We start from the raw sequence: 12,288 nt of genomic DNA on the forward strand, positions 1-12,288 counted from the left end.
GCACGATAGGGGTGTAACTGTACACGAAGTGATGTTCCTACCCTGCGGCAGTTGGTGAGCCAGTTCTGCAATCACTCCCATCGAGAAGGTTGTATTCGTAGAGCACGAGTCACAACAACCTAAGACTGTGCCCGAATTAATGAGTACTAGAGCAATAGCCCCTAACTCAAAAACGCCACGATCTTTTGCATAAACGGAAGCGTCATTTACAACACTTCCTGTGCAACCTATCACCACCACCGAGCGAGCGCCGGTTTTGCTGTGCGTTTTCCTGTGTGTCGATTGTCGCGCAATGACACAACCTCACGTGGCCTTCAGCATTAACAAGATCAGTTAAATTAGATCGTCAACGACATGACGCACAACTTGCAATAAAGTGCCTCGACACGATGAACATGGCATTTTATTTCGTCATTCGCCGCGTTGGCGTTGAACAAGTAAACGGTACAGAAGCCAAGATGGATCTTATAGCCCGAAACGAACCATTAACAAGCGTGGTGAAAAGCGTCAGAGCCGTCGTCATAGGTGTTCCTATGATGCCGGCAACCCCAGACCCGGAGAACACGATGGCTCGTATATCTGGTACCTGGGCGTCGTACCACAGTTCTCGGCGTAGATGAAGTCGCAGCAGTCGGCAGGCTGTTGGAATGTCGACAATCGTCGCCACAAGGTGCAACCGTAACCTGTGAGACGTAGACAAAAAAAAAAAGACCGTCAAGCTTGACGTTGAGAAACAATCAAGGCGTACGCCGCAGGTTCCCCCTTCAGGGGGAAGGGTGAGGGACTGAGGAGCAAAGTACCTGCTTCAAAATTTATGACAACAAAAATCAGACCTTGGCTGTCTTCGCGTAGAGAGTTCTCGGAATGAAATGTCAGGGGCTTTCAGGTGCTGTCATCGTCAGGGTTGCCGTAACTGAGTAGATGTACACGGCAATCTACGCGTGGCACCACCCTCCCTTCTCGCCGTGGTGAACTGGGAGACAATGGGTGAGCGTCGTGTGAACGCTCTTGTAAACAGCGCAATGTTTGGGATGTGAGAGTTGCCTTAAGGCAAACCATGGTCTCTTTTGTTTGGTGTTATTTCTAGCCCTGTCTTTCACGGTGCATCTGCGGTGCTGGGCTGCTGACCTGAAGGCCACGTGTTCAGTCCTGGCAGCTGTGGTCGCACTTCGTTGGGGGGCGAAACGGTGTAGGCCCTGTACTGTGCAATGTCAATACACGTTAAAGAACATCTTATGGTCGAAATTTCCGGAGCCCCTCACTACGTCGTCCTTCAAAATCATAGCATGGTTTTCGGACTGTATAACCCCAGATGTTATTGTTGTTGTTGATAATATTATTAGTATCTATAGCCATGCCCTTACAGGCAGAACGTCGGTGGAAGATGTAGGCCTTAAGCCATGAAAAAAGCCTTTGGACATAGAGTGCCGCTTGAGACAGCGTTTGGACAACTCGTGTCATCTTCTTCAAGAAGACAAGTGCCGAAACGCTGTCTCCAGCGACACTCCATATTCGAGGATATTTTCATGGCCCCTGCCTTTCTGACACGTGTAAGTATAAGCTCGTGCTTTGCTATTCCTTTCGATTTACATAGGACATTGCGCGCCTCTTTCATAAAATAAGTGGGCAACCGGAGTCGAACCTTCGTCTAGTCGAGTTGCGACTACTGCGGAAGCAAAAAATGAAACAGTACCGGAACCCTTTAGGCTCGTTTACTTGGTTTTAACTTATAGAACATGTGAGAGATTCCATTCGCAATAGGTAACTAGGGCTTAAAGAATGTATCTTACATATATCTTACGTATATGGCAAACGTTTTTCTGGCCCTTTTGTCGTCTGAATACAAGACGACATATAAGTAAGTTACAGTTGTCTGCTTTGCCCCTCTATTGCCGTACCATTTCAAATAAAAATAGCAAATGGTTTCACGCCTGCTCAGAAAAAAAATGCACCTCTAAAAATTATGTTATTTCCCCATTTTACTTCTGGTATATTTCATACTGTGCTAAATTATTTCTTTTTGAAGTTATTGTAGAATGCATACTTTTGATGTTGAGCTTATGTATATTGTCTCACCATGAAAATTTTATACCTGGGAATCAGATATTGCAGTGTGAATGACCGGCGCTTCACTGTTGTAAAAGACGACGACGACAACGATCGGCGGCTGTGGTTGTCGCTCGCGCTCTGACTCGCCCGTCGCAAAAGGCAGCCTATTCGTTTTTCCCCATTACAACAACAGCCGGTTTAATGGCCGATCCCCCGTAGTGGGTACGAGACTAACCATATAGAAACAAGCACGCAAGCAAGCAAGCAAGCGAGCAAGCTGCCTAGTGAAGAGCCTTTGCAGTCTCTCATTCTTTTTCGGAGTACAACAGCCCGTTTTAAGTTGCACATGGTGGAGCTGCTATATGAAAATTGGCTATGGGCCTACACTAGCCTTTGGCTACTGGCCCAACAGTTCATTGTACAAAAATACTGTACGAATGAATAATAAGAGAAATTGACGTAAGTGCATAATTATCGTTGCTTTCGATCTTTTAATGGGAACTACGGCGTTGTTAACAACCATAAACACAAGCCACAATGTCCATGTGTGTTCTCGTTGTTCTAATTAGCAATGAATTTCCTTTGAAACTTGCCGGGGGAGTAAGAGAGAGCGAGGTTATAGAAAGGGGGAAGCTGAACCAGACAGTAGACCAGTCCAGCTGTCTACCCTGCGCTTTGCAACGACAAAGAGGGCATGAAAGAGTCCATGACGAGTTTTCAAAGTCATTAATTAGGTTACAGGAAACTTGTCAGACTTGCCATTGTCAGCATATGGATGACGAACTATGTAGCAGATGTTGCAGTCCACATAAATAATTTGGTAGGTTTGTTCAACGATGTCGCCGGACTCTGCAGAACAAATGCAAGCACATTACGGGTAGCTATGCTAAAGCCTGTACTATACTCCGATTGAAGATCACCAAAGTCACACTATGGGCCAAAATTAATGGCATGCTCCTAGAAGAAACTAGCCGGTGTGAGCTTGAAATATAGTTCCGCTGCAGTAGTCCAGTGGCTAAGGCACTCGGCTGCTGACCCGCAGGTCGCGAGATAGAATCCCGGATGCGGCGGCTGAATTTTCGACGGAGGCGAAAATGCTGTAGGCTCGTGTGCTCAGATTTGGGCGCATGTTAAAAAACCCCAGGTGGTCGAAATTTTGGAGCCCTGCACTTTGGCGTCTATCATAATCAGTTGGTGGTTTTGTGACGTTAAATTCCACACATCAATAATCAGTACCCCCTTCCCCCTCCCTTTTGTGCTTCTTCTGTGTCTCCTTCTGGCAGTGGTTCGGCGTTAATAATTCAAAATGATGTACCAACAGCCCAGCAACGAGTTTGGCTCAATCAGATCGAGATTGGTGATCTTCAACATGGCAGTAGGCCCATTCTCATTTTTTTGTATACTAAAATAGCACAGATCTGCGCTATTACGCTTAGTTCCTACCTTTTTTCCGCCTCTTCAAATGATTTTCCAGCACGTAGGTAAATTGTTCTTATCAATGCATGTCGATAAAAAGTTTGCCTTCTAACGAAAAAATAAATTCAACGTGTACTCACTGTTATAGGGCTGGAATGTGTGATAGTTTTTGTTCATGTAACACGGCGCCGAGGTCAGCGTTAGGTCGCCCTTCCTGAAAAACCAAGTGAACTGGATGTATTTGACTTAACAGTACGGAAACGCAACGGCCACACACTACATACTTGCAACAAATGTTCAGCTTCGCCTTCAAAAGTAGAACTCATAGCGTAATAGAACTTTATCGCTGGCTCTCAGCAACAAAGAATGCGCAAACCTTGAAAGTAACCTGCGCATGGAATTTGAAGGTTAGGTGTCCCACGTGGAGGTTGCAAAGGCAAGCGAAGAGATAAAATTAGGGACGTTTATGGAAAGGGTTTTTGAGTGATGTTATCGGTGCTGTGCGGTCTCTTGCACCACATGTGAACTTGTTTCTCGTGCGAGGAATTGCGCAGTTGAAGTTTAGCCCTGCGTCCTGTCTGTCAAGTTCACCTTGGCCGTTGTTTTTTGCGCTAATTAGTTATGCCTGAAGTTAATACGCACCAACGAGACCAACGTGCTTCTATGATAGCCTATTAAGGTCTCGTTCGATTAATCTTCTCATTTGCTTGGTAGGCCTAGCTTCTCGGTGGGTACCTCAACTGGGCCGCGAGTAATGAAATGCCTGTGCGCATAACGTTAACCGTTTAAAGGCGCAGGAGGAACGCTGAATAGAAACGATGCTTCGAAGTGCTAGCTACACCAAAACTCATCGTACTGCTAATCAGTAAACTGTGAACTACATCATCATCATCATCATCATCTTCATCATCATCATCATCATCATCATAATCATCATCATCATCATCACCACCATCATCATCATCATCATCATCATCATCATCATCATCATCATCATCATTATCATCATCATCATTATCATCATCATCATTATCATCATCATCATAATCATCATCATCATCAGCCTAACTACACCTATTGAAGGGCAAATGCCTCTTCAATGATCTGCCAATCAACCCGGTCTTGCGCTTTCTACTGCCACGTTACAGCTGCGAACTTTTTGATCTCATCCGTCTACCTAACTTTCTGTCCCCCCCTCGTGTGTTTGCTTTCTCTGGGAATCCAGTCAGTTACACTCAATGACCAGCAGTTATCCTGACTACGTGCTACTTGTCCGGCCCATCTTAATTTCATCTTCTTTATTTCAACTATGATATCCTTGACCCCAGTTTGTTCTCTGACCCACTTTGTTCTTTTCTTTTCTCTTAAGGTTACACCTGCCATTTTCCTTTCCATCACTCTCTGCGTCCTCCTCATCTTTACTTGAACCCTCTTTGTAATCCTCTAGATTTCTGCTCCGTAAGTAAGTACCGGGAAGATGCAGCTGTCATATACCTTCCTCTTGAGCGTTCTATATATGGCAATACGTGCCACTGGACACTTTCTATATATGCTGTCTCTGTTCGTGGCGCTTAATTTTACCTGGTCAATTTGTAAAGAGTATGCCTCGAAACCACCCTTTCATTGCACAATCTATCCGGTCTGACAACTGCCGCAACTCTACGCCTATGCCAATCAATATTACACATTTAACGGGACTACATGAGCAACATGTCACATATATAGATAGGGCTTCCTTTCAGGAGCAGTATCAATGAATGACGTGGCTTTCTGGTAAAACACTTGACTTCAACGCAGAAGGCCTCTGCTCTACACCTACTCGAAGGAAACAATCTCATTATTGCTTTAATTGCATCTATACAAATTTCTCGCTCATGGACAACACCGACTTTTAGTTGCTAGTTCAGGGCCTGTCCAGTCGTTCTCGATCTCGCGTCTTCGTTTTTTTTTTTTGCGCTGCGCTTATCATGAAGAGCAAGGAGATTGAAGGAAGCATGAAGAGAAACCTAGTTTCTCACGCTATTGCACTGATATTTAACTCACAATCAAGGACACCACCAACACTAAATTTCCCGTGAAGCGAGCTCGTTTACGTTATATCGTGTTAAAACAAATGTGTGTCCATTCGTCAGCGAGCTCAACTCGAACGCTCCTGAGCGTGTCGTGAAACAGTTTAATGGACGCCAGCACCGCGTAACCTTGGATTCTGTTGCGGAGATGTTAGCGATATGTGACGGCATACTAAACAAGCATATCGCGTTACTATCTCGGCAACAACGCTTCCAGCTGGCATAAGACCATTCAGCTGGGTGACGACTGTATGTTCGAGAATGAGTGGTGTGTATATTGTAGAACTAGAACTGCGCAAGCAATGCCATGCTTGAAGTTTTCGCCACTAATGCTTCGAAGAAACCTGATATGCCGAAAAATTAAACAACACGAACATTTATCGAAGCAATGTGTGAGAGCGGGCTACGATTGTGATGTTACGTGACAGGTATACATATTCTTGGAGCTTTGAAATAAAATTTTAGTTGGAAGTAGGCTCTTGTCCTCGTTGTCTTTCTTAGTCCGTCGTATACCTTTCTGCGCTTCAGCTGTGAGTGTAAGGTTTTAAATATGTCAGTGTTGCTCTAAATGCCTGCTGAGAGTAATATACGAAGGAGCAACTAGTACGTCATTATACAGAATCGTCAGCCATACGAGAAAAATTTAAGTATCAAATAAATGTTAAGTATCAAGAGAGCATCAAAAACAAAAAAAAAACTAGCACCAAAAAAAGAAAGAGTGAGAACGTCTCCATCTGCTGGTCAACTTAGAAATGTTCTACTGCTAGGTAAATCCGCCATTTCGGTTAGAGAACAGACCATGCAAATGACATTGTCTCTTACACTGATTGAACTTCACCTTGACCGTAGGTGAACATCGACGGCGTGCTGAAGTTCTGGTACGCTCCGTATCGGGTATATTTGACGCATTTCGCTGTTCCGCCATAGTTCGGATCATAGTAGTAATTTCGATATATCTGGTACCACTCTCCGATGTCGGGAAAACACTGAGCACATAAAAGGTGAAAGAGAAAGTATTCGGTCAGCTGAATGTACCAAGCTACATCAACAGCTGCTTATGTGACTTACCCTCCCCCGCCGCGGTGGTCTAGTGGCTAAGGTACTCGGCTGCTGACCCGCAGGTCGCGGGTTCGAATCCCGGTGGCGGCGGCTGCATTTCCGATGGATGCGGAAATGTAGGAGGCCCGTGTGCTCAGATTTGGGTGCACGTTAAAGAACCCCAAGTGGTCTAAATTTCCGGAGCCGTTCACTACGGCATCTCTCATAATCATATGGTGGTTTTGGGACGTTAAACCCCACATACCAACCAACCATGACTTACCCTTGCAAATTTATGTTGGTATGATATCAAATTATGGTGAACTGATAACGACGGAGTTCCGTATAGGAATTATTGCAATGGGAGAGTATGTTGTAACTAAAGACTAGGATATTGTTAGAACATTTTCGGAGAGTACAGAGAGAGGGGATGTAGTTACACTTTATGCATATGTGTACTCGCACATCGTCATCATCAACCTGACTACGCCCACTGCAAGCCAAAGGCCTCTCCCATGATCCGGAAATCAACCTGGTCTTGTGCTTTCTGCTGCCACGTTGTACCTACAAGTTTATACCTACTCACATATATGAAAAAATTCCGTGGAAAGATATTTGAACTCTCTTCTGCTGTCTACGCCAGTGGTAAAAGACTTCATCGTGTAGTAGATACACCCCTCAACATGAAGTCTTTCTACCATGAAGCATGTGCATTCCGACGTATACAAGAGATTTACGTCAGTTCTACAGGGAAGGGCGCTCAATGTGGTTCTACAAAGGGTCGGTTTCACAAATGAAGTTTGCATGGCAATTGAGAAAACAGCTGTGCTCCGAAGACAAAAGAGCAGAGCGTACGAAAGTGATGAGGCACACCGTACCAATTTGATCGTTGGGATACGTTACAATAACATTTTGAAATAGGGGGTAGCTTATGCACTCATGAGTTATAAAATATGTAGGAAGGAAGGAGAAACAACAAGAGAGAAGACAGGCAGCTAACCAGGCACATGCCCGGTTTGCTACAATACGCTGGTGGTATTGAAAAGGGGGGGACAAAGAAGGCAAAATAACTACCAATATGGATAGGATAGTTAAAATAGCGGAGGAGTTTTACAGAGATCTGTACAGTAGCCGAGACAACCATGACCTTAATACTATAAGAACTAGCAGTAACCCAGATGACACCCCACCAGTAATAATAGAAGAAGTCAGAAAAGCTTTGGAGAGCATGCAAAGAGGCAAAGCTGCTGGTGAGGATCAGGTAACATCAGACCCGCTGAAAAATGGAGGACAGATTGTGTTATAAAAACTAACCACCCTGTTTACGAGGTGTCTCCTGACGGGAAGGGTACCAGAGTCTTGGAAGAACGCTAACATAATCTTAATACATAAGAAAGGAGATGACAAGGACTTGAAGAATTACAGGCCGATCAGCTTGCTCTCTGTAGTATACAAGCTATTTACAAAGGTAATTGCTAACAGAGTAAAGAAAACATTAGAATTCAATCAACCAAAGGAACAAGCAGGATTTCGAACAGGCTACTCAACAATTGACCACATTCATACTATCAATCAGGTAATAGAGAAATGCTCAGAGTATAACCAACCACTATACATAGCCTTCATAGATTACGAGAAGGCGTTTGATTCAGTAGAAATATCAGCCGTCATGCAAACACTGCGGAATCAGGGCGTAGATCAAGTATATATAAACATTCTGAAAGAAATCTACAGGTGATCAACTGCTACCATAGTGCTTCATAGAGAAAGCAACAGAATACCAATCAAGAAGGGTGTAAGGCAGGGGGACACAATTTCCCCAATGCTATTTACCGCGTGCTTACAGGAGGTTTTCAGAAGCCTAGAATGGGAACAGTTAGGGATAAGAGTCAATGGAGAATACCTTAGTAACCTGCGCTTCGCCGATGACATTGCATTGCTGAGTAACTCGGGGGACGAATTGCAACTCATGATTACGGAGTTAGACAAGGAGAGCAGAAAAGTGGGTCTTAAAATTAATCTGCAGAAAACGAAAGTAATGTACAACAACCTAGGAAAGGAGCAGCGCTTCGAGATAGGTAATAGTGCACTTGAAGTTGTAAAAGACTATGTCTACTTAGGGCAGGTAATAACCGCAGAGCCTAACCACGACATTGAAGTAACTAGAAGAATAAGAATGGGGTGGAACACATTCGGCAAGCACTCTCAAATTATGACAGGTAGATTGCCACCGTCCCTCAAGAGGAAGGTATATAACAGCTGTATCTTGCCGGTACTTAGCTACGTAGCAGAAACCCGGAGACTTACAAAGAGGGTTCAGCTTAAATTGAGGACAACTCAGCGAGCAATAGAAAGAAAAATGGTAGGTGTAACCTTAAGAGACAAGAAGAGAGCAGAGTGGATTAGGGACAAACGGGGGTTAAGGATATCATAGTTGAAATACAGAAGAGGAAATGGACATGGGCCGGGCATGTAGCGCGTAGACAGGATAACCGCTGGTCATTAAGGGTAACTAACTGGATTCCCAGAGAAGGGAAGCGGGTTAGGGGGAAACAAAAGGTTAGGTGGGCAGATGAGATTAAGAAATTTGCGGGTATAAATTGGCAGCAGCAAGCACAGGACCGGGTTAACTGGCGCAACATGGGAGAGGCCTTTGTCCTGCAGTGGATGTAGTCAGGCTGATGATGATGATGATGATGATGATGATGATGATGATGATGATAATGATTGAAAAGGGGAGTATAAAGATGAGAGAGAAAGGAAATTGAGTAGAAAATTGTCAGTATAGATGGGCTGACGCATATTCAGAGGTGGTGCTATTCAAAAGTCAAAGGCGTTCACATAGACCCGTAGTCCTCAGAAAGCGCAGCAGCGCTTTCACTGCCTTTTGAGCCGACGAAAGACGAGGACGGTGCTTCAGAAGGATCTGCACAAAGTGGCTGATCATCCAATTGTCGCAACGCGTCAGAAAGCTTTTGTCTCTCAGAAGCTAATCGGGGGCAACAACATTGCAGATGGTCGATGTCTTCTTCGGTGCCGCAGATCTCGCATTCCGCACTGTTGGCCACTCCAATCAAGTTTGTATATGCTTTTGTGAAGGTAACGCCCCCAAACGAAACCGACCAAGAAGTGAAGATTCACGTCGATGAAGTCCGGATGGAGGTCAAAGTTCCAGTTGGTGGAGTCTTGTATGCTTGGGGTGTTTCACACCATCAGACAGAGGCCTGACGATAGTTATAGCGCGAAAACAAAACGACGACACACAGACAAGAAGGACGCGAAAGACACGAGTCAACATGGGGGTTTCAGCGAGATCATACAAGCTGTTCATGAAAATAGCCGTGCGCTAAACAAAACTGCAGACCTAGGCGCAGGGAAGTCGCAAGTAAGTGGTGCTTGTTTCAAAGAAACCAAAAGGTACAATGTTAACACCTATGGTTTTACGCCGCAAACCGCGATATTATAATGAGAGACGCCGCTGTGGAGGGCTTCGGAAGTTTGGAGGATCTTGAAATATTTAACGTGCACTGACATGGCACAACACACAGGCATCTACCGTCATAGGGTTTGCATAAATAAATCCTACAAACGTTAGTACAACGTAACGCGGGAATACAAGTAGTATATAAAGCGTTTGATCACTGATGTGTGGGGTTTAACGTCCCAAAACCACCCTATATGTTTATGAGAGACGCCGTAGTGGAGGAGTCCCGAAATGTCGACCACCTGGGGTTCTTTAACGTCCACCCAAATCTGAACACACGGGCCTACAGCATTTTCGCCTCCATCGAAAGTGCAGCTGCCGCACTTGAGCCGGGATTTGATTCCGAGATGTGCAGGTCAGCAGCCGAGTACCTTCCATTATAGACCACCACGGCGGGTCTACTTAGAGTGTTGTTGTTAGGGCCTAGTACTTTGCATGGGACGTTCTCACCCTGCTAGAGTCCTGAAACTGTTGCAAATCACTTCTCAGTTCAGGATAGAACTGCGCTTGACAGAAGATCAGCAGGACTTTGCTTAGAAGCAGGACCACCGTCGCTGGCTGCATGTTAACTACACGTGAGGCAGTATGTGAGGCTTAACAGGTGGTGTAGGCATGAAAAGCTTTCTCTTTGAAGCAAGAGAACCCATTTGCTCATATCGTATGGACAACGACAACCACACAAAAACCGGATGGTGGCGATTAAACTGCAAAGGAAATCGAGTTATTTTAGGCAATCATTTGACACGCTTGCAATTGACACATTTTGACAAGTTTTGTCGCGATCATGCATGTTTTTCAACGCATGGGTTGGCAGCGTTTTAATGCGGAGAGTTGAGCTGCATGAAGCAGACATGATGGGGGCCGGACGGCTACCCAGGAAGAAGGTGGAGGTGGGGGGCAGTGATTTGCAGGCAAAAAGAACCAAGAACTGGCGAATTGACAATAATGTACAAAACTGGAACACAGATATTCTCTAACCAGAATAGCTGGTTTACGGTTGAGATAGGAACTTTAATATTGTAACGCGGACTGAAAGAGCGAGGAAGAAGAAGAGATCGGACGCTCTCGAGAAATGGTGATTCGGCAGTGACGGTAGAGCGCTGACATTTTTTTTTCAGTGTAAATAAACCCATCACATCCGTAACAATACGTAACTGACAGGGAGAGTGGTTGTGGCGTCGTGCCAAGGAATGCAAGCAGGTCTCCAACCTCTGAGTTGATGAATATCAAGACATACGTCATATATGAAGCACGTGCCAAGGACTGGACAGATCTTGGTCACGGCACGTGGCGGGCGGGAGGGCTCGCCTTTCGTAGAAGAAGCGTGTATGTCCCACTGAAGCTGCAGAGGACACTCAATGTCCTACGAGTTCTTCCGATAGCAAATGAATGAGCATTTGCGAATATCAGTGTGACGTGGAGCTGCAGTGCATATTCAAGGCTAGGTTGCAGGGAATACTTAGTTAAAAATAATGAGGACTAACAAAAAGTAATGTCAAGGAAAGTATACACCAGAAGTCAGCGAGTTCTCCTCGTAATTAGGCAGCGCGTCGTGCAATGCAAGCAGGTGCTCCGCACTCCAAACACGAAGCTTCCCAACTCAAGTGCGGCTGAACGCATGTTTCACGCTTTTTTCTAGAAATTTGTGCACTTGTTAAACGTCGAAAAAACCTTCCTCGGCAGTCAGGAATGACTGCAGCGCGTGCATTGCAGACTGCTGAAGCAACTTCGTCAGATGCGTACTATCGCGATGAAAAGGCCCCGCCGCGGTGGTCTAGTGGCTAAGGTACTCGGCTGCTGACCTGCAGGTCGCGGGTTCAAATCCCGGCTGCGGCGGCTGCATTTCCGATGGAGGCGGAAATGTCGTAGGCCCGTGTGCTCAGATTTGGGTGCACGTTAAAGAACCCCAGGTGGTCGAAATTTCCGGAGCCCTCCACTACGGCGTCTCTCATAATCATATGGTGGTTTTGGGACGTTAAACCCCACCTATCAATCAATCAATTATCGCGATAAAATGAAACTGCTGAAAGCTTGGCTTTCAACTCAGTCGAACTGCGACAGTCCTTGACTGTTTAGCGAAACTTGTTCTGTAAGCTAGCGTCACCGTATAGCGCCAGAATATGGCTCCGGCTTGCGATCATGCACCACATGTGATATCATTTACCTGTCGCGCCTGGCACTCGGGAGTCGGAACACTTGCGCGGTGTAAACGTGCCGCCCAGAGCGAGATTT

The 12,288-nt window shown here is 45.4% G+C and overlaps 1 protein-coding gene across 1 annotated transcript; it reads right to left on the reverse strand.

Annotated features, from left to right (window-relative positions):
• Positions 1-531: 531 nt before the first annotated feature.
• LOC142769233 (uncharacterized) lies at positions 532-10,620 on the reverse strand. The gene is made up of 4 exons (XM_075872304.1): positions 10,507-10,620; positions 6,373-6,520; positions 2,809-2,898; positions 532-683 (listed from the first exon to the last, which is right to left on the reverse strand). Exons 1-4 carry the CDS (start codon positions 10,618-10,620, stop codon positions 532-534), a joined length of 504 nt encoding a protein of 167 aa, XP_075728419.1.
• Between the last annotated feature and the right edge of the window lie 1,668 nt (positions 10,621-12,288).

This window comes from Rhipicephalus microplus, chromosome 8 (genome assembly GCF_043290135.1).
Source record: "Rhipicephalus microplus isolate Deutch F79 chromosome 8, USDA_Rmic, whole genome shotgun sequence".
Taxonomy (NCBI): Eukaryota; Metazoa; Arthropoda; class Arachnida; order Ixodida; family Ixodidae; genus Rhipicephalus; species Rhipicephalus microplus.

What these genes read in the sequence shown, in the direction of transcription:
- LOC142769233 (XM_075872304.1), bottom strand. Translation starts at nt 10,620, where the DNA reads ATGCAGCCAGCGACGGTGGTCCTGCTTCTAAGCAAAGTCCTGCTGATC. An exon ending in AGTTTCAGGACTCTAGCAGG is followed by an intron (nt 6,521 to 10,506) that starts GTGAGAACGTCC and finishes TTATGTGCTCAG; the next exon opens with TGTTTTCCCGACATCGGAGA. An exon ending in TCATCCATATGCTGACAATG is followed by an intron (nt 684 to 2,808) that starts GCAAGTCTGACA and finishes TACGTCTCACAG; the next exon opens with GTTACGGTTGCACCTTGTGG.